Raw genomic sequence first — 22302 nt, forward strand, 5'->3', positions numbered from 1 at the left:
AATTATTGCCTTTATGTTTCCTGCCTTCCTGCCGTCCCCATCTTTGTAGGGGCTTCCTCTCAGGCAGAACCTCGCTGTGACATTGTCTGTCATTGCAGGATTACAGCGCTGGCGCCTCGCCACCAACATGCCAAAGACGCGGAGGAGGCGACCCTCGCTGCGTGCTCGCTGCTCTGCTATTGGGTACAAACCCCTCGACTGGAAACAGCACTCATGAAACGCTGCGTGTCTGTGACACCGAGCTGTCAGATCGCCTTAATACAAGTGACTTTCTCTAAACTTGGTAGTCGATGGTGACTCGAAAAAAGATACAGATATTGAGATATTACAAAAATAAAACTTTTCAAGTATTGTCGGTATTAAAGTTTGACTCCTCGTAGTTATTTTCGGTCCATGTATGTTTTGTTTATTTTTAAATCAAGCTTTGGAAATCTATGCCTGACAGAGCCGATAACATTTCAAAGACTTTAAACTCAATAATATTCATCCAACGCTGAATAACATAACAGTTTGACTGCATCGATCACACGAAAAACACCATCATCACGCTAAAACCACTGAGATTATTTTAAGAGCTTTCTGAAGGACGGGCTGTCAAATAATGTGGTTTTTTTGGGGGTTTGAAATGTAGGCTAAGCAACTTCTGGTGAAATGAAAATCGAGAGACCAGGAGGTTGGAGAGAGAGAAGTTGCTCAAGTGAAGGACAAACGTCTGGAAAAACACAGGTAGCTAAGAATGATGCAGAAAAGAGGGAAGTGGGTCAGCAGTCTGAAGGGAGGTACGTGAGAGCGATCTGTGACATGTAGCAGGAGAGACAGAAAGCAAGGAGAAAGATGGCGGTGAGGAGGAGGAGGAGGAGGAGGGGGGGTTTCTAAATTAAGAAGAAGGGAAGCAGAAGGGTGAGGAGGAGGAGAAGGAAAGAGGGTGAAGATATGAGCAGAGGATGGGAAAAAGCAGAAACCATGGGAGGCAGGAGCTGTTCAAGAAAAGGGCCTCATAAATGTCACTCCCTTCTGGGTGATATTAATGGCAAATGTCAAACACTCAGAAGTTACAGGAGGTTAGGTCCTCTAAAACACACATCGCAGGAGTGCTCGAACGCACACGCGCACACGCACACACACGCTTCTTCCCCTTCAGAAAGTGACTTTTGAAAGGAAGCAGTGAAGGAGTGGGCCTGCAGAGGAGCTGTACATCTTAAAGACTGTAATTACACGTAACTGTCAGTCTAATTAAGGCTTTTAATGAACTCTAGGAGAGTTTGGAAAGGACAAAATGCACCAGCCGCTGGAAAATATGTGTTTGTTTGTGTGTGCGTGTGTGCGTTCTTGTCATTGTTAACTCCTTAGGACCTTTTCTGGCATTAACACTGGCTGTTGTTAGGACCAGGAGTCCTCATCGAGGCTAAGATCTGGTCTAAATGAGGCAGAATCTCATAGTGGATGTCAACTTAATGTTCATGTGGGCTTTGTTTACGCTGCCCAAATGGTATGAAAGTGTGAGTGAATGGGTGTGAATGGCAAAACTGTAGTAGTAAAGCAGCTTTGAGTGGTCTTCAAGACTAGAAAAGTGCTATAAAAATACAGAGCATTTACCATAACAAGAATAGCAGCAAAAAAAAAAAAACCCTGCATGTGTGTGTAAAAATAACAGTAATGGTTAGAGCGAGTCTCCAGGAAATGAATGTAAGTCAATGTAACGTCCTCTGAAGTCATACAAACAGGACTCTGTGTGAATGTGTGTGTGTGCGTGCGTGCACGAGTGATAAATGATGTGCTTGGACGTGCACAGAAACGCCAAAACAATCAAACATTTTAATGAGCCTACGTGCAGCTTTGAGGTCCACCATCTAATAAACATGCATACCTGGAATGGTCTCTTGTCTCCTACTGCAACACACACACATACACACACACACGGACATACACACACACACAGACGAACAGACACACACAAAGAGGGAGAGAACTAATTATTCCTGTCATGCCCTGTGCAGTGATAAAGTGTTAACGCCCTGCCCACTGCAGAATCGTGACCAATAGGGGAGACCTTTGAAACAATAGATTTTCCATTAAGAAAAACTTTATTTAAGGTTTAGCCGGGAATTCTTCACAGTAAAAGCCTAAAGTACATTATACATCATTAGGCCTGGCCACTAAAACTCTTGGCAGCACTTTCTGGTTGCTTGGCCAGGTATAGGGAAATAGATTGTAATCAAAGACTGGAAAAATTGTTGGGTCTTGATTTAGCGGGTCGATGAGGAGCGATAACCGAGCGCGAAAGATTGATTACGAAAACCGGTGAGAACGCGCGATAATATACACGGAGAACAGCGTCAATCAATGCAGAGGTCACTGTCTCGTCATTGTGTGACTGTACTGTTCATGAGCGGCTGTAACTGCAGAGGTAGTTCTGGCATAAGTGAAATATAATAATATAAGACGGCAGTGGGGGGGTAGTGATGCTATATGCAGCAACACTGATGCAACACTTCATCTACCTGCATGTTCCAAGAGATTTGGTTTAGCACAGGTATTATCACACTCATGAGGAACATTAGAGGGAAGAAAGAAAAAAATCTAATTATCTTACAAAGTCAAGACAAGGCAACTTTCCTGTCCCTAACAGTTTGAGGTGTTATTAATTTCTGGTCACTTACGATGCCAGTAAGGGCGCGCGCACACTTCCCCTCCGAGCCGTTTGTCTTCCTCCTAATAATAATTTGGCCGCCGTGCCAACATTTTTGGAATGAAGCAGCAGAAAGTAAAGCCGTAAATTGACTCTGCATTTTTCTGTGAAAAACCACCTCCTGCCAGCCAAGAGAGTAACTCAGAGCGGGCGAGACTTATAGAGGATCAATACGAGCACGGACGGTTGTGTTGTGTTTCTGTTGTCATCACACATCAGTTTTAACATCATCATTACACGCTTACGCAGAGAAGTCGTCTGTTTCCGCTTTGATTTTCTGTTAAAGCACCAGCGTGACGCCTTTAATATGTTATTCCTCGCTATAACAGATCGTAGTAGCACTGTGAAAACTCTCTTTTATTTATATGTTATCTGTTAAGGCAGACAACTGCTATTATTGTTTTTTCATTAATTATTTCCATTTCACATCCAGAAAATGTACCAGCCTGAATGTGTTGCAGTTGCCTTATTCTTCTGTGTACTGGCTTCTTTTATTATTTGTGGCTTTAGGCCCCCGACAGAAGTTATTCGACTCCCAGAGTGCGCTAGTCCAACTTTAGAAATTCTATTTCATACAATTCCAGTCGGACAAACATGTTTACGTGTATTTTAACACGATAATTCAGCTGTTTTGTAATGATTTCCATTTCATAGATGAGAGGGAAAAACACTGGAGACCACAAAAACAGTTTATCTTTTCTTTCTCTCGCTCTCTTTTCTCCCGACAGCATGCCACTCTTCCATCCAGCGTCTATGGTGTCGTACACTGTACCATACGCGAGCGGGAGCACTTTAAGCCTGGCTCCGGTTTAGTGTTTAAACGCACGAGCCAAGACGAGCGCGGAGGTCCTCCTAATGGATCTACACACATTCACGACATAGCATCACAGTGAGTTTGTGGGAGAGAGCGCGACGCTTGCCTTAAATGTCCTTGAACCATGACTGTAATACCAGAACGCCAAAGTCATCCATCTCCGCGCGTGCATGGTTGTGCGTGCGTGCGTGCCCTCCACTATGCATGATTTATCCAATAAGAACGTATGTGCTGGAATTCAGAAAAGCTTTACTAATCGTCACCGCTCCCTTTGTCTTCCTCAGCACCCCCCACCCCTCCATCATTGTTGCTTGTTTCCAAAATAGGAAAGCAGGGGGAAACACACACACACACACACACACACACACACACACACACACACACACACACACACACACACACACACACACACACACACACACACACACACACACACACACACACACACACACACACACACACACACACACACACACACACACACACACACACACACACACACACACACACACACACACACACACACACACACACACACACACACACACACAGAGAGAGAGAACACGGGAGCCAGCCAGCCGAAATAATACATCTTGACATCTGTGCCTGCATACTGCTGCAGGGAGAGAAGGCAGAAAGAGAGAAAGTGGAAGGAAGAAGGGTGAGATATGAAGGGGAAGATGATGGACAGCAGAAAGCATAGGGCAATTATATACTGTTTGATTGTGTGTGTCTGTGTGTGCGTGTGTGTTTCTATATGTGTGCAACAGTAAGAGAGAGAGAGAGAGAGAGAGAGAGAGAGAGAGAGAGAGAGAGAGGAAGGCAGAGCAGTGACAGTTGTTTGTTTAGCTCCTCTGTGATTAAAGCAGCCTGCTAGAAGCTGTGTGCTTAGTTGTATGGCAGTCTGTCTGTTTGTGTGTGCGCGTGCACGTGCGTGCGCGTACACATGCCTCGTGTATGTTTTTTTTTTTTTCTTTCCAGAAAGTAGGGTGCATGTTTATGTGTGCGCTGAATCTTCACGTCACGAGTGCGTCTTTAGGTCAGTGTGTGTGTGTGTGAGGTGCCTTCTGTGTGTTTTTCTACGTCTAATCTGATGTTTGCTTAAGTGAAATCATCCACGGATGTCGAGTGCACGTGGGACAGGAAAAACCTGTTTGTGTGTGTGTGTGTGTGTGCTAATTAGGACACGGTTTCTCTCGTTGCTTTCCAGATATTCTGTTTGCATTCCTTATTGTTTGATTTAGTTCATTTCATTTCTTCTTTCTGCCACCTCAGTTTTCAAGTTCAACAAGATTTATCGCCCGATAAGATCTTTCCCACGCTACCACACATCCATCACCGAGTCGGATAAAGTTTGCCGTGTGACAGTTCTAACTGTCATGCAAGGATATTCAAATCCGATGTTATCAATTAAACCGTATTGTCTTTCTAGAGCCGGAAATGTTGCTAAAGGACTATTGAACGATGCTTAAAATATAAACCCGTCACACGTTCAGAGGAACTGAGCCGGTCCTCTGAAGCTAAAAAACCACAATGACGACTTCATATGCTGTCACCAACCTGTTGCACTTTACATCCATGTCTCTGCAGGCTCATATATGGAGTGAAAACTGCTGTGAGAATGAAACGGACAGATGTGCGGTCAGTGTATAAGCCTGCAACACGACAATATGATGCACTGTAGTGGTTTTTTATTTTTGCTATTATAAGCTCACTATCTTGTATCTTTCCTCCAAATCTATCCAAATAGGAGTTGTTTTTTTTTTTTTAAAAACTACTTCATTGGAACATGTAGTTTAGGTAAGAAATCAGATGTTCTCACATTTAATATTTGGCCAATTAAGACGCTATTAACGGCAAAAAACAACAACAGCCTGTAAATTGAGTAACAAAGACGATAACAGAGCAGGTAAAACTGAGCGATATAAGCCAGGGTGATGTTGCTTTTATATCCTTAATATACTGGGCAATTAGCTTTAACATCAAAATGACAATGTCATAAAAATCTCATTGAAGAAATCAGATTTTAAAGTATCTGTATTTCTCCCCCTTTTTTTATTATTATTATTATTATTATGGAAGACTGTAAAAATGGTCCGTGTAATCTCTGCACGGCTGACTCTTTTTATGCCGTCTTCAGCTCGGAGCGTGAAGCTCAAAGAGGGTGAGAGAGAGCAGCTTAAAAAAGTCATAAAGGTGTCAACGCAGCAGGCAGAGAGCAGGAGGAGGTGTGACAGACGTGCACAACGACAGAGACAGAGGAGGAAGACAGAGACGCCTGGGTTAAAACTTTTAACAAGGTCAAGTTGGAGCGGGAAAAAAAGAGCTCAGGATAATTCAGATTTTTAAAGTGCCATTCACGTGCGCGCACACACACACACACACACACACACACACACACAGAGAGACACACAAACATCACCAGCTCTCACAGGATCACAAGACTACTACTCTTACCTCGAAGGACTGGTGGCTTAAAAGACTGCCATCTGCCACAGAACAGCAAACGGAAGACATTTCCCACTGATGAACTAACTGATAAAACCCTCTCATAACAATAAGTGATGTGGTGTTGTAAGGTTTATGGAGGTGTGACATATTTTCATCATAGTAGTAATGAAACATTGGGTTGTAACTTTTGAATTATCAACATTAAATTGCATATACAGTCTTAATACATTGTTCCTAAAAGGGAAACTTGAGTAAAAGTTACCAGAAAATGAATTTAGTAGAAGTTTAAGTCACTTTTTTAAAATAATAGTACTTAAGTAAAAGTCATCAGGGTATGACATTTACTGTACTACGTATCAAAAGTAATTTTCTGACAAAGGAAATGTAAAAGTAAACAATCAAGTATATACATATATACACATACATATATACATATATATACATTTAATTATTAATAAAATCTAATTTTAGATTTATTCCTCTGTGCTCAACATTAATACATTTATTTTGCATCATAAATATGTTTTTATCGCTCCATATCAAATTTTAGCGCCTTTATTTTGAAATTCCGTGACACATCATCATCATCACACTTTATAGTGATATCATGTTGTTATATTGTGTTGTTATTTTCAGGCTCATATTGTCCACCTGCTACTATAAAAAGTACTTTTATCCCCCACTAAAGACTGGACGGTCACTAGCCGTCAGGTCGTTTGAGTTCGACAACCCTGGGCTATCCATGACCTTTGACCTTTTAAATATTTTACGCCGACAGAGCAGAAAACCTCACACAACACAAAGTCTCGTCCTCGGTCCTAAAAAAAAGTGTACCAGCGTGAAGTTTGCCATGTTTTTGTTGTGGCTGTCTTAGTCCTCTGTGGACTGGCTTCTTCTATTATTTGTGGCTTTAGCCTGGACAGAAACAATTCGACTCCCAGAGTGTGTTAGTCCAACTTTTGAAATTGTTTACATGTATTTTAACACGATAATTCAGTGTTTTTGCGCCACAGGAGAATTCACAGATGAATTAGAACGCAGCACAGATAAGCAGCAAACAGGCAGAATAGTGTTAGCATCTCATATATTTGCGAGAGCCTGAAAATAAACCGCGACTAATTTGTCACTCTGTGTCATATTTGTGGGTCGCGCGACCCTTTTATTTATTTATTTTTTCTTCCCGAGCTGCCGCATGCCAGAACTTCTTCGATTACTTTATCCGTAATCCCGTTTTTACGGCAGCGTTCTCCGAGTGCCGTAAATCTGTCTCGCTCCACTAATCTTCGATTCATCACACGTTTCCTAATCACACTCCAAAAATAACAAACCTGGAATTGCTTACTCTCTCTCTCTCTCTCTCATGAGCCAAACGTGTGCTGTCAGAGGTTTATAGTGTGCGTATGAATCACTAAGGACCAACAAACTGCCCTGTTCGCCTTGTCATATTGTAAAATCAAAGGGGAAAAAAAAAACAACAACAAAAAAAACAGGGAACTTGCTCTTTAAATAATGTGAAATGCATCTGCAATAATGTAATAGTGCTTTCTTGGCAGAAAAACCTGTTCTTAAATCTTCAAAAAGGGACAAACCTGGATAAATAAAGGTTAAACCAATATAACAGAGCGGCCGTTCACCGTTAAACCTTGTCTTTTCCTTCCAGCCGGCTGACGTCCACTGGCACTGACTGCAGATCTGTTGCTACAGATGAGGTGAGACATTTTTTTTTTTTATGCCAAAAGCATCTCAGCAACGCCACCAAGAGAGCAGCAACGGGCCGGAAGGCTGGAGGTGCCAATGAATTAGTTCACTGTTTTCACTCATTACTCTGAACTGCCTCACTTTTCCTCTCCGTCTTTATTTACACCCTTTTCTTCATCTCCCGACTTTGCGCACACACACACACACACACACAACAGAGTCAACAAAGACCCTGCTCATAATGAGGTCATAGTGTGGTGTCTGTGTGTAGGTAGGAGGATTATGGCAGTTCCAAAGCTGTGAATAGGGGCCAGACTGGGCCTCAGCCCTGGCTGAATTAATTACTCTAATTAGCTTCTTAATTGCATATATTAAACCAGTGGTTAGCAGAGCTGGAGCCGCGGTTCAGGTCGGAGCTGGGGGGGGCGGGGGGGGGGGGTGCACGCACATGGGAACAAAAGGCCATTACGCACACCTTCACCTACCCCCCACCCACTTGAGGTTGTCTGAAGTGGAGAAACGAGACCAAGCACACCCCTCGACGATGTGGGTATTCAATTATATACCACCCTCCAACCACAACCCCCCCCCCCGCTATCCCATCAATATATAATCAGTGCATACAGCACCAGCAGATGTGTGCGACTAATATAGACGATAAGCCCCCCAGAGGGAAACAAGAGGATTAATATTAGAACAACGGGGAGCACTTGAAGCCGTCTTCGGCCGAGTGTCTTCGCTGTATCGCCGCTTACTCAGCGGCCGCCGCCGCCGCCACGGAGACCTGAGACCATTGTACGCCTCAACTTTCACATGGACCACTCACAATCTTTAGCTCCACTGCTCATTTTTTTAACTCAATTTATTAGCACCTTCATGTGACGTGGGGGGAAAGTAAAAGAGACAACATATTCACGGCTGTAATGTTGCTTGTTTTGTTTAGTTTCTTGCACTGCACGCTCCACAATTTAGGATTATTTTGATGAATCATGTCGATGATCAGTTGATCAGTGTTTGTCAAACCTGGAAATGACGATGTTCTCCAATGTCTTGTTTTGTCCACAAACCAAAATGATTGAGTCTGAATGAGTTCTTTGTTATGTAGAGCAAAGAAATGAAGAAAATATTCACATTTGAGAAGCTAAAACACTCACGAAATCGTGTTTTAATCATGAAAAAAGCTTCAAACTGATTAATCGATGATCAAAATAGTTGACGATTCATCATCGTTTCAGCTGTGAGTGCATTTGTGCATGGTTTTTTGTTAAAGAATGATATCCTAGAAACTGAGTTGGGATTTAATGTGCGTAGATATATTGTAAAAACCATAAAATGAGGGTGATTCACCAAGCACATTTCTTTTATTTAATGTTTTTAATGTATTACTCTCTCAAACGCTTTCTTTAATTGTAATTCTATTTCTTACATTTACTTGCCTTCGTGTTACGACGAGTGCTCTAGAAATAAAAAAAAAACCTACCTTACCTTGTCACATTTATATCACTGAACATTTGGGTCGCGATGGTTTGTCATCTTTATAAAGTGGGTCACTCTTTTCAAAAAGTTTGGGAAACACTGCTCTAAACAGGAGGTGGACTGTGGGAACAATACGCCTCTGACAGAAAAGATGGGGGTGTTGGGGGGGGGGGGGGGAGTTGTTGTATTTGTGAAATGCACCCAAAGTATCTCACAACAATGACGATTAATCAAGAACAAGCAAACCGCCAGTCCGCTAACGAATCGGCCTTAAACAAGTGGAGCGCACATGCACGCACAGACACAGCGTGCGCACGCACGCACGCATGCACGAGCGGCCGAGCGCTAATGATGTTCTTTGTGGAGAGTTTTTTTGGGGTAATTAAGGCCGCTTAAACGGTGGTTAAAAAGGATTTGCGGCCGATTGTTTGTCCTCGTATCTGCGAGCCATGGGCCCTCATGCTCTGCCAAGTGTCAACACTGTCTCCTTTTACTGTCTCCTCACAGCAACACTTAGCCAAATCCATCCTCTGTGCTAAAGTTATTCCAAATCTCTGCCTGTTATTTACTCCTCCTTCTCCTCCTGAGAAGCAGCCTGGTTCAAGTCTACGACATATAGAGAGAGTCTGGATTGCACATATGATAACGCTTTCCTTAATGGAAAAAAAAGAAAGAGGAATACACCAATATGTTTTCTTTTTGACAGTTAGACAAGAAGAATGATCGCAGCTTCAAAGTGTGTGTGTGGTTGGTTTGGTTTCCAATAAAGCCTGGAGGCAACGTGCAAACAGCTCGCCAAAACTGCAGCAGAGAGCAAACGTTTGAGTGCTCATCTCCAACTATTAACGCTCTCAAATCATAATATAACGTGTAATTACGACACAGATATAAAAAAATACTTTTTCAGTTGAAACGACCTCGCTGTCTTTTCAGCCTGCCCTAGAAATGTGTCTTTTCTCAGCGCCAAGCTACAGGTTATCCTGCTTTTCTAGTCTTTACAATGCGGTAGACTTATCGTGCCTTTATCTGCGCTGAAAGGGACTCACACTGAGGGTCTAAGGACAGATGCTGTAAAGAAATCTGCGATCTGTGAATATACAAATAAAACACGATCGATTTTAGTTTTCATTTTTTATTCCACGCTCACTAAACTAGAAAACGTGTGAACACGTTCGTTCCTGTTGATCGGGGGGGTCATATTTGCTTGAACCTGGCCACTAAATCAAAGCTATATTAGCAGGCTAATGTGTTCCACTGATGCCAGAGGTCAGCTGAGAGGTGCGCTCGTTTTGAACTCCCCCCCATGTCTGACTCTCGGGGGGGAAGGGGGAAACGCATCCTTTTGCAAAAGGTTCCTCAACAGACGGCGGAGAGCACAAAGACACTTTTATGTGTCGAGCTGCGATGGGGAACACAAAAAAAAGTTTGTGTGTGTGTGTGTGTGACACACGGTGTAGGAAGGTTAAACGAATCATACAACGTTAACCAGGACCAATCCAATTAAGGAGGGATTCTTCTTGTCCGACCTTTAACAGGACGGACGGATTCACACTCGCTCACGCCGTCGACCCCCACTGACAACTGCAAACACAAACATGCACAGTCAATGCTGACAATCACGCGATCGCGCACAAATGCAACATCCCACACACACACACACACACACACACACACAACCAATCTCACAGACAGTAGTGCGGCTGATTGCTGACCTAAATCGGCCAGGCAATGTGTCACTTTCTCTTACTCACACTCAGCACACATCTTTTTTCTTCAGCTTTGCCCTCCTCCTCCTCCTCTCTTTTTCCATATTCCTCGCTCCCTCTCTCCCAGTGACACTCCATGTCAGCTCACTGGCCTCCCCTCCTCTCAAGCTCCCTTATTATCTTCATCAGAAGCTCATTTAATGAACACGTCAACATACACAGTGCGGTGGTGTCTCCTTCCTGTATGTGCATGTATAGTTTTCTCTTGCATACGATGAAGACACAGGCCACAAATCCCAGGCGAATCTCCTGGTTAATCATTTAAAGACACTTGAGTTGAGTGCTTGTCTTTTAAATAGAGTCATCTTTCCCTCTGTTCTCTCTTTCTCTCTCTCTCGCTCGTACCCATCGAAAAATGCAGATATGCTTTATCTCTAGTGGGGGAAATTAGATGGATCCATTGCAGCAAACCCCTGCTGACCTATTCTATTTCATTTTCCACTTTTTTGCACTTTATTTGAGGCTATTTTCACGCATGAGGGTTTAAGCGAGCTCCGTTTGCCCAAAGAATTTGATGTGTTTGGTGGAGTGTGAAAAATGTGTTGCAGGCTAGAAAAAGCAGATTCAGGGGTCCAGCTCGGGAATAGTTGGCTCGAAGAGCGTGTCCCAGCAGGGCCACAAACGCATGTGGAAGTCTTTAAAAGTCCAAAGACGTGTGTGACAACTCCTTTACGTGTTTAACGCAACAGTAAGATTCATGGATGTTTGGACGTACCAAAAAAAAAAAAACCTACATGACGTAATTACAGGGCTGTCAAAGTGATCGCATTAATCGTGACTAATTAAGGGCCGACCTGAACGCGTAGCATGTGTAGCATCTTCACACGTAGAGAGAAAGTGTTTCCATATGTTAATGCTGCCGCTTGGTTTGTCTAACACTAATGCACAGCCTGTATGGAACAGATAATCAGACTTAGTGCGCTTCAATTCATATAATTCACAATACAATGGTTAGAAATGCTTTTTATGGGCCTAAAAACTGTAAACGGCGCAATTAAATGATAATTTTTAGCGTTTCAATTACAATTTAGCGCCCCAAAAAAGAACAAAAACCCTAAAGTACACAACGAAAGGAGAAGTTATTGCTGTTAAGCAGAATTTCAGTTGACTTTACAGTATTTAGGTTGATGTGTCGACTCCAAACACAACCTTTACAAGTGACATATTCAAAACACAAAAGCTCAACGGTTTCATTATCTCAACATCAGCCGTTTGGTTGTTTTGCAACTGCGACGCATTACCAAACATCAATAAAAATAGGAAAAAAACTCATTTCATGGATCGTTTTTTTCCCCACTTTTACTTGGAATATGCCATTTCGATCAGAGAGCAGGACTGTAAAAGAGATCGTATTTCGCTTTTGGTGATGACTTTTTCAAGCTGGTTAGACGATGCTAAAATATCAAGATAAAACTGTGCATATTTGTGCTCACTGTGCTTTACCAACAAGGACTCCAATCTTTTTCTACACCATAAATACACATGCGGTACAACGTGGCAGACGGGCATGTCCAATTCAGCTGGATTATTGTGTAGAAAACAACCTCGACCTGAACCTAAATCCCTTCACTGTGGTCATCGTCTCCCTACCTCCCTCCCTCCCTCCCTCTCTCTTCTCCCCCGTGTGTGTAGTTGCTTTAGAGCCTGGCAGGAGGTTCAAATCAGAGGGCTTAAACTTGATCAAATATTCAGCAGATATAGATTTCTCAGAGTCCCTGGATTCCCCATATCTTCCACTCAGCTGCTTTCCAACCCTCCGTCCTTTCATCATATCTCAAACTATATACGTCTCTCCCGTGACTGCAGCCGCAGACGCAGTATTGTGCTCACACACACACACACACACACACACATGCACGCACAAGGCAGCCGTGCACACGCGTGTACATGGGGGAATCATAAGCTAACACACACTGGCGGAGCTGGAGCTGCAGCTCATTTCAGCTGCAGTGCATCTCTCTGCTTCCTCTCCTCTATTGTCTCCTCTCTCACCTCTGCTTCACTCTGTGTTTTACTGTCGTCCTCCCTCCCTCCCTCCCTCCCTCCCTCCCTCCCTCATATGGATCCTGTGTCATTTATTCCAGCTTAACCCTGATAAATAAACCAGCGAGTACCCCTGCATTATTGAACACATTGATGTCTGCACACGCGGCGGCTGCAGCGGCCCCCGTGATGTCCAACAATTACAGCGCACACACACACACACACACACACACACACACACACACAAAAGCTAAATGAGTCAGGGAAGGGAAAAATAGAGACAAAAGTTCAGGCAAACTTCAGCAGAGAAGAGCACATTACCTAAAACCTTCCCAACACTCTTTCAATCAAATAAAAATCTGAATTAGATTTCATTCTACAACTCCCAAGATCCCACGCTGCTTCGTGATGTCATCAAACTCGGCCGTTTTGCTGTTGTTTTGATGGAAAGAACCACACTTTCACGGCGTTCCATTCAAACCCAACTCCATAACCTTAGCCAAAGACACAAACACGTGCACACAAAGTTATTTCCCTGAGTGTGCTGGCTCCAGTCGGCTCGTCCATTATTCATATTAGCGAGGGCTTGGTGGGACGGTGGCGAGGTTGTTTATCTCTGCCATTGTGCAACAGCGAGCGCTGGGCTCTCTCCACAAAGCCCCCCCCCCTGCCCCCGGGGGGGCCCCCTTGCTCCCTAAACACACCACTGGGAGTCATTCATCCACTCACGCAAACTCACTTCCTTCACGTCCGTCCTGCACATCTCTGCGCACGCACACGAGCCGCATAGCCACACACACACAACAGAAAACCAGCATTTCATACCTGAACCCCACACGCACACACACACACTCACACACAGACACACACCACCATCTGTCCCAGCGTGCAGCGACAACAGCAGTGCAGTCCCATCGCGACAAACTCATTCACAACAACAGATCTGACCTATCTTGGTGTGTGTGTTCTTCAGTGTGTGTGTGTGTGCTATTCTGAGACTATTCGGAACATGTTTACAACCACAAGCCAGCTTTGTAGGCCAGTGTGTGTGTAAGTGCATATATTTATGAGGAAGTCCATGCGTATGGCGATGTGAGCGTGCATATGTTAGTGTGGGCACCAGGGAAGATTACTGGCATGTGTGTGTGTGTGTGTGCGTGTGTTTGCATTTATTCATTCATGTATACGCGGTGTCTTACTCTCATGACAACGACGCGGGCCGTGATTGAAAGTGACCGCGTTGTTTTCGCTGTCACCCTTCAGATGCGACGCTCCGTCTGCGTTTCAACTTTTTACCCGACAACTCTTCACATGAGCGCACACACAGCAAATAACTTCTGTCTGTTGTCGTTTTCTTTTATCTCTTTTTTTTTTTTACTCCTCCTCTCAGTGTCCATCCATTCCCTTCCTTTCATTTCCCTTCATGCATCTTTTAACTTGACTTCTCTCTCGGCCTCCACACCCACATCCTCCTCCTTGTTGTGACTCAGGCTCTTCTGTGTATTTTCAGCTTCCACTTTCATTATTCAGTCTCCCAGGGCAGAAATACATATTTGACGGCGAGCCACGCCGACTACACTACTTATTTGAGCATTTCAGACCATTTTAGCACGACATGAGCAGATTTAGCCACTTTGGGCCATAAAGTAAACCAAATTAACATCAGAGAATAACATCCAAGTGCCATTTAGAAACAGTTAAGATGCCACTTGTCCTCCTCTGTAAATGTATTTTTATGTCACACAAATCACAATTATTGTGATTTCCTCGTGCGACCAGGAATTAAAGCCCCCAAGAATCTTCAGACATGCTGACCCAGATTATTATTTTAAAGCCACAGTACATGTTTTCATCACATTTTTCAAGGTTACAAGGACGCGTGAACAATATGTGGTGTTACGGATGTTTTTTTTTTTTTTTAAATATGACAAAGCACACAACCTGAGAACATGAGTGCGAATAAAAAATGTCAGATTTAACGAGAAAACTGCAGTGTTTTTGCGATGCGGGTGAACTGACCCTATATATCACCAACAACATCTCTGTTCTCCTCCTGTGTTCACAGGTTTGTTTTGGTTTTTTTAACGCTGCAGAATCAGCTGCACAGTGATACTGTAGTTTCCTCCTGCAGTTCTCATTAATAAGACACGCCATCACAACTGCACTCTGTGAATGTGTGTGTGTGTGTGTGTGTGTGTGTGTGTGTGTGTGTGTGTGTGTGTGTGTGTGTGTTACAAAGGCCTTGGTGCCTGCTTTCAAAGGATTCATTAAGAGCAGTGAAAGGCTTGATCTGCGGTTTTGGTTGATGTACTGAGCGTGTGTGTGTGTGTGTGTGTGTGTGTGTGTGTGTGTGTGTGTGTGTGTGTGTGTGTGTGTGTGTGTGTGTGTGTGTGTGTGTGTGAATGGTAAAATAAAGGGGAGGGGGGGGAAAGACTCAGACAAAACAGAGAGTGAGACACTGAGAGTGAGCGAGTGAGTGACAGAGAAACGGGGTCTTGCGTAAACTCTGACCTCTCGTTCTGACTGAAAAAACATCAATCAATGACTATAACTAATTGATTCCCTCACTCTTTTCTCTCCTCTCCCCAGGACGTGGAAACTTTGAATCACATTTAACGGGATTTAGAGTAATCTGATTACTTAACAGTGGCAGCTGTGAGACATTAGCGAGCGTTAAAAAAAAAAAAAAGAAGTAAACTTTGGATTTAGTTAAAAAGGATGACTTGATTTTCCTCTACACACACACACATAATATATTGTTTTTGTTCCTTTCGCAATGATCTATGAATCCACTTGCCTGATGATCACAATGTGAAAATCTAATTACAAAGAACTTCTGTGTGACAAGAAACCGATTGCCCAGTGGACCTTAAGTGAGTTAGTGGCAATGTGTAATGGGTTTAACTTTGAAATTAACCTCCAGTCGCTTTATTTCCTCTCCTGCTGTTCTGCCATCCAGCCTCATGTACACTTTTGCACATGTGCAAATTAAATCACAATATGCTATAGGTTAATTAAAGCAGGATTTCCCCCCCGGAGGCCTCTGCATTACAATTGTGAATTTACACATACGTTTACAGTGGGAGCAGATACAAACACAGTGTACAGCACAGTGATATCCTCCCTTCAGGGCAAACTGCCTCAGATAGGTGGCTTCACATGAGCGGCAGGATTAGCACTTATTAATTCTCTCACAGTCTGGTTAAGAACACAGCAGCTTCAGGGGAAAAGACCGCGACTACAATTCTTCATTAAGGACGAGCGATCAAAGAGTAACAAAGCTATCTGGTGTCATTATCAGCGAGTAATCAGTGCTGCATGTTCTCAACGATCAGCTACTCCTTTGTCTCGTCGCCTCTCTAACTTTCCCTCTTCTTCTAATGTGTAAACAAACCTGTGTGAGTGTGTGTGTGTGTGTGTGCAGGAGAGAAATGCGATGTGTGTGCGTGACCTTGTTGCCGTCATTGATTTGGGCTGGAGCTGTCAATCGATCAGTCTGGCCTGCGTGTGGAGATAAAGGTGTTTCTATCTCAGGACACAGCATTTGGCAGGTAAGAGACGAGTAAGAGAGAAAGTGTGGACAGCATCTCTTTCTGCTTACAAGTTGGTTTTTTTTTTTTTTTTGGGGGGGTGCTGCAAAAAAAGTGTTTCAGGAGTTTTTTTTTTTTTTTTTTTAACTTTACTGCAAGGTAATACATTTTAAAGATTAAGAGGTTGGAATTGGAAAGAAACTTCCTCTGACTGAGCTTTGAGCGCAGTGAACTGGGCGGGTTATAATCGTCCGGATGTGTAATCACTATGTGCAGTTGTGTAAGATTAGAAACGTGAACCCTGCTCAGTCTGAATGTTATACATTACACTGAAAAGTCTGGACAATTACGGAGGTTTGTTGAATTAAAGCAGGGGTTCTCAAAGTTTTGATACCTGAGGGCCAATTTAGGAACACAACATTGGACTGAGGGCCCCCAAAGGTAAAAAAAACATAAAGAAATCCTGTTAATACTAATTTATTTATTTTAATAAATAGTAATAATTGTAATGACCAGATTGCAGTTCTACAGTTTACACTTATTGGTCTACTCTGTATCCAGTTATGTCCAATAAACATTTAATAAGTTTAGTAGCTCCTGGATTAAAACTATCAACTGTTATTCATTGCGGCCTGCAGAGAAATGTTTCTGCGGGCCGCCATTGGCTCGCGGGCCGCACTTTGAGAACCAATGAATTAATAAATGAGCGTATTTTGTCCAATATAGGTTTCTGAGGTTTGTGGATTCCGAAAATCCTCCATAAAAGGAACCTGTTGTTTGTTTGGGTGTATATTGAAGTGTAAAAGAGCCTTTAATTGCACATTAATGTTTACACTCAGTAAATATGTAATATATACAACTAACTAGCATTAGCGCACTGAGATTTCATTTCAAAACACTTAACAACATGTGTACTTTTCAGGTTAAATGTATTTTTTTTAAAACCACGCAATAGCTTCACTCAGCTTCTCGTTTCACGTTCACAGAGTCTGTTTTATACATCCCATAAGTGCTCAAGTCTTGGGGCCATATTTGACAGTTTCTCATGTTCTGCTGTTCAACATCTGTCAGTCATTGATTCAGGAATCAGCAGGTTTTATGACGGCGTTACCTCGTTTTCCTCTTTACTTATCGGGACAGAATTCCTCTCACACACACACGGTATCTCACAGTGATAATATACAGAGCGTAGGAGATAGGAAAATATGCCTAATGCTGCACCTCTCTTTACAAACACACGAGGACTGATAGAAAAAATATATGAGCACACCTCTAACGGCGTGAAAAGACATTGAAAACAGACATGAGAGACTGCACAAACTTCAAGAGATCTTTGTATTCTCTTCGTCTCTTTCACTTTGTCTCTCCATCTCTGTCTCCACCTTCCTCCTCCTCCTGTTAACCTGGGTTTTTTGTTTTTGTTTTTTTCCTCCCCACTTGCAGATGAAAAAGAGAATAAAAAGAGCATTTGCACACCTGAGTGAATACAGCTCGCAGGTACGTGGGCGGAGAGCTGTGGGAATCAAACAGGGTCTTTTTCTTTCTCTCTCTCTTTGTCTATCCCGCTCTCTCTCTCGCTCTCTCACTCCTGAGGTGTTTTAAGCTGCTTGTGTTTGCACTGGAAAACCCACGTTCCTGCATGTGTGTGTGTGTGTGTGTGTGTGTGTGTGTGTGTGTGTGTGTGTGTGTGTGTGTGTGTGTGTGTGTGTGTGTGTGAATGCTCTTGGCTCTCAGTCTGTATTTTAAAAAAAACAACCCGCAGGTTTAGATTGACACAACCTTTTCTCGCTAGATTGTTCTGTCCGATACACAAACATCTGGCCCCGGCCCGGCCTTAATGACCTCATCGGGGGTCCTGAGACAGCCCGACTCCAAACAAACCTTCAGCATGAACCAAAACAAACTGGGCCTCACTATTTTGCGGTCACTGCGAGGAGGGTGGTAACAATAAACAGGCCCGAGGAGGCCCGAGCCGGACGAAGACAAAAGCAGGGAACGCCATAGACGGACAAATCCAGGAATATAAAGCAGGAATATAATAAAAAAAAAAAAAACTTTTTATCTAGTCATATTTTTTTTTTTTGCACAGTCAATGTCCGGCACTATATCCTCCCATGGACCAGATAAAACACAATTCTCCAACCTAATTACTCCAAACACGCCTGCCCAATCATCACTTCCATCACGGAAATAAACAAACACACTCAGGCACAATCAAAAATCAGCCATGCAATCATAACAACCCCCTCATCACCTCCCACACGCGCTGCAATAAAGCACAAAACGCACGCCCATAAAAGCACACACACACACACACTTTTTTTTTTAAATCCTAAACTTCAGACACGGACTCACCGATGATGAAGTAGTCGTGCATGCTCTTGAACTCGTGGCCCCAGAGGTTGGGCGAGAACTCCTGGAACTTGATGGTGAAGCGGCGCTCGCGAGTGGGCTCGTCGCACGTCAGCACGATGTTGGGCGCGCCCATCACCTCGCAGCGGTCCGCCTGCTCCCGCGACGACACCAGGTACAGCTTGTAGAACTCGTACTCGGGCGTGGACCTGGCCGTGTCCAGGGGAGGGCAGATGAGGTCCAGCCGGTCCCCGATCTGAGGGTACAGAATGTAGCCCTTGTCGTCCCTGAACCTGGAGCGAGAGAGAGAGACAAGAAAAGAGGGATCAACATCTGTGACTTCCAACACGAATGATATAAACCACCTGTGCTTACGAGGGAACGAGCAACAGATGGGTGTTTTCCCGCTCTTATTTCTACTACTTTATTAATCTTTTCTGCACAGATAGATCTTTACCACACAAGCTCACGCGATGATCCCCCGGTTGACCCAATGAAGTGGCAACGAGGGAAAATAAAAACAACCACTTGATGATTCACATGAGGAAAATAACCACCAATCTAAAGGAAGGAGCTGCATCCTTTATTTTATATAAATGCACATTTTAAATTTCAATAAACATCTGCTTTTAACAGATTAAACTAAAGTGAGACACAGGACTGATTTATTTCAGGCTACATGGAATAAATAAAATCAACCGCAGCGAACGGATGTGACTTAATGAAATCAACAGAAAGACTGTAATGTATGCAAAGGATGCATGGAAAACGGAAGAGAAATTTTGTAAACAACAACAACAAAGCAACTTTTCCTTTTCTTTGCAAGTGAAGTTTTCCCGCACAGAATTAATTTGCCCTCCCCACCACCACCACCACCACCACCACCATCATCATCCCACCCAACCGCTCTTATTTTTAGAAGTAAGAAGTGAGGCATGTCCACAGAGGAAGACAGAGGCAGACAAGATCAGCAGAGAGCCGAGCTGCAAACTGTCAAAGCTCAGGTATGTCGAGGTAATTAGTTTGCTAATTAGCTGTCTGTCATCTTCTTCTTCTGCGATGACGGATGCGTGGTTTTGCTCATCTGCAGCCGAAACTGAAGATTTGAGCGCAGTCACGTGCAGCCTGACGACGTTTTAATGCTACGTCTTAATTCAATCAAACAAAAAAAAAAACATGGTTTACTAATGTTTGATGCTACAAGGTCTTTCCCCCCCGAGTAAACACAGAGACGTTTGTTTGTTGAAAATACTTGAAAAGTAACAAAAATGAATTCCAGATATGGCAGACATGGCTGCAGCGTGTCGTCAGGTCAAAACCGAGCCAAAATCACTGCGTCACTTTGCTCCCAAAGTTGATGATGAAATTAAATTTGACTCGTAAGCCTCGCGATAAGTGGGAAAAATAAAAAAACAAACATAAAATAGAATCCAGGCTCCAGTTTGAATCAATGTCACAACTGACAGAAACACAATGCATTTCTGTGTGGTTACAGATAGAAAAAAAAAGAAAAAAGAAACGATTGTCACAGCATGCGATGTGGAAATGGGATCCTGTAATGTTCGGAATGAATCGATCAAACTTGGTAACAGCAGCGCTATCAAGTGCTTACCGTCAAGAGTTTACAGCACTCAAAGCTACTTAATAATTCTCTGTGTTTTCTGCTGTCAGGCGCCTGTGTGACCATTAAAGAAAGAAGCAACAGAGCGTCACAAAGAGGACACACAGAGAGTTTGGCTGCTTAAATGTGCTGTTTAGAAAATACAGATGGTACTTACACATAGTCTCGTCTCTTAAAAGACATTTTAGAGACAATTCAATTTTCTTCAGGCCTCTAATTGAAAAACTAAAAAGCACAATTTTAGTGGAATATCTTCCTCTGGAAAAACAATAACTTTCTTTGAAAGGACAATCTTTATATCACATTTCCATAACGCTATAAATCTGCGAGAAACGGATATTAAAGTTAAGTTAAAACTGAGACAGCAGAGGAGAGAAAAAAAGAAAAAAGACGACGTCTTTGAGTCAATATCGTGTGGGTAAAAGCTCCAAAAACACACGATCCAACATTTCCCTTGATGCAGCCGTAGCAGTAACATCTTAACAGACAGTGAAATTTAAATGTCCACAGCTATAAAACTCCACTCCAGAGGGTTTTAACACACACTTTCCATCTAAATATTAAGGATTCCGAGCCGGAGCGCAGATAAAAATAGTCTGAGCACGAGTCAGAGTCCAAAGTGCCAAACACATTCACACATAAAAGCCACAAAGTTCTGACTCTGAACATGAGAGGAAGAATATCTTCACCTGAAGAAGAGTCTAATCTCTATAACTGACCATATTTGGACCATTTTTACTTTTTTTGAACATTTATACTTTTAATTTTGGAGGATTTATGACAATAGGATTACAAGCTGTGACACTGAACTCATGTATTACTTTTCACCATCTGTTTAAAACACACAGTCTTAGCTCTGAGCCCGTCTGCCAAAAACTTTGTTTTGACTATCTTGGTTAGTATTATCCTTTTAAAATACACTACCGTTCAAATTTTTTTTGTGTTTTCCAAATTAAATTAATAGAAAATATAGTCAAGACATTGACAAGATGAGAAATAATAATTTTTGAAACTGTTTTCAAGGGTTTTCTAATCATCCAATAGCCTTCTAGTGTGATTAGCAAACACAATGTACCATTAGAACACTGGAAATGGGCCTCTCTCTACACACAGACGTTTGCAGCTAGAATAGTTGTTTACCACATTAACAATGTATAGGGTGTATTTTCTGATTCATTTAATGTTATATTCATGCTTTTCCTTCAAAAATAAGAACATTTTTAAGTGAAAAAAATCATATTGCTCACTCGTGCCAAAACCAGTAGCAGTAGCACGAGTGTTTCCTGTAATGTGTGTAATATCGAGGTTACTATTGCGGTCACACACGTTATTTGAGCATCAACACAGAGGTGGACAGATTCTGTGATTCCAGTTTTGTTGTGCCCGCATCTGTGCGACCACATCCGTCACCTCCGTGCAGGCTCCGTCGGCCTCTCTGTGAGCCAACAGCTCTTACACCTGCAGTCAAATTGAGACGTAAGCTTTATCTGTCGGTGTGTCTGTGCTGGGGGGGGGGGAGCTTCAGAAAAGCAGACTTGAACGGGCGGAGGCGCCTCTCTGCTGAGGCAGGCCCAGAGGGCTGCTGGGAAGCCAACAGTTCCACTTCTCATTACCCAGGTCACCCAGGGTTATCAGGCCATACTCCAGACTGGAGAGGGGAGGCACTCGGCTTCACTCAACACATATAAACACTCACACATTTCAACCCTTCCTGTCCGCCCTCACACGCACACGCTTTAGCTCACACCATTTACGGGGGTATGAAGTGCAGACATGGCGGGTGCTTCCTGCAGCAGAGCCTAAACAGGAATATCTATTCAACACACACACACACGTTTGGAAACACAAAAGGTTTGCCCAAACATATCCACCCACATTCAAACACACAGAGGTTGAGCTTTTTTTTTTCCTAAACATGAAAC

The 22302-nt window shown here is 43.0% G+C and overlaps 1 protein-coding gene across 1 annotated transcript in view; it reads right to left on the bottom strand.

The window, feature by feature from the left end:
* Positions 1–22302, bottom strand: part of efnb3b (ephrin-B3b) — a gene marked incomplete at both ends in the record, with an annotated part of 80389 nt that overhangs the window by 19759 nt on the left and 38328 nt on the right. Inside the window, one exon of the mRNA XM_083904814.1 lies at positions 18763–19052. Within this exon, the coding sequence (XP_083760940.1) occupies positions 18763–19052 (290 nt within the window). The remainder of the gene's footprint in view (positions 1–18762; positions 19053–22302) is intronic.

The sequence above is a fragment of the Microchirus variegatus genome (genome assembly GCF_963457635.1).
Source record: "Microchirus variegatus genome assembly, chromosome: 2".
NCBI lineage: Eukaryota > Metazoa > Chordata > Actinopteri > Pleuronectiformes > Soleidae > Microchirus > Microchirus variegatus.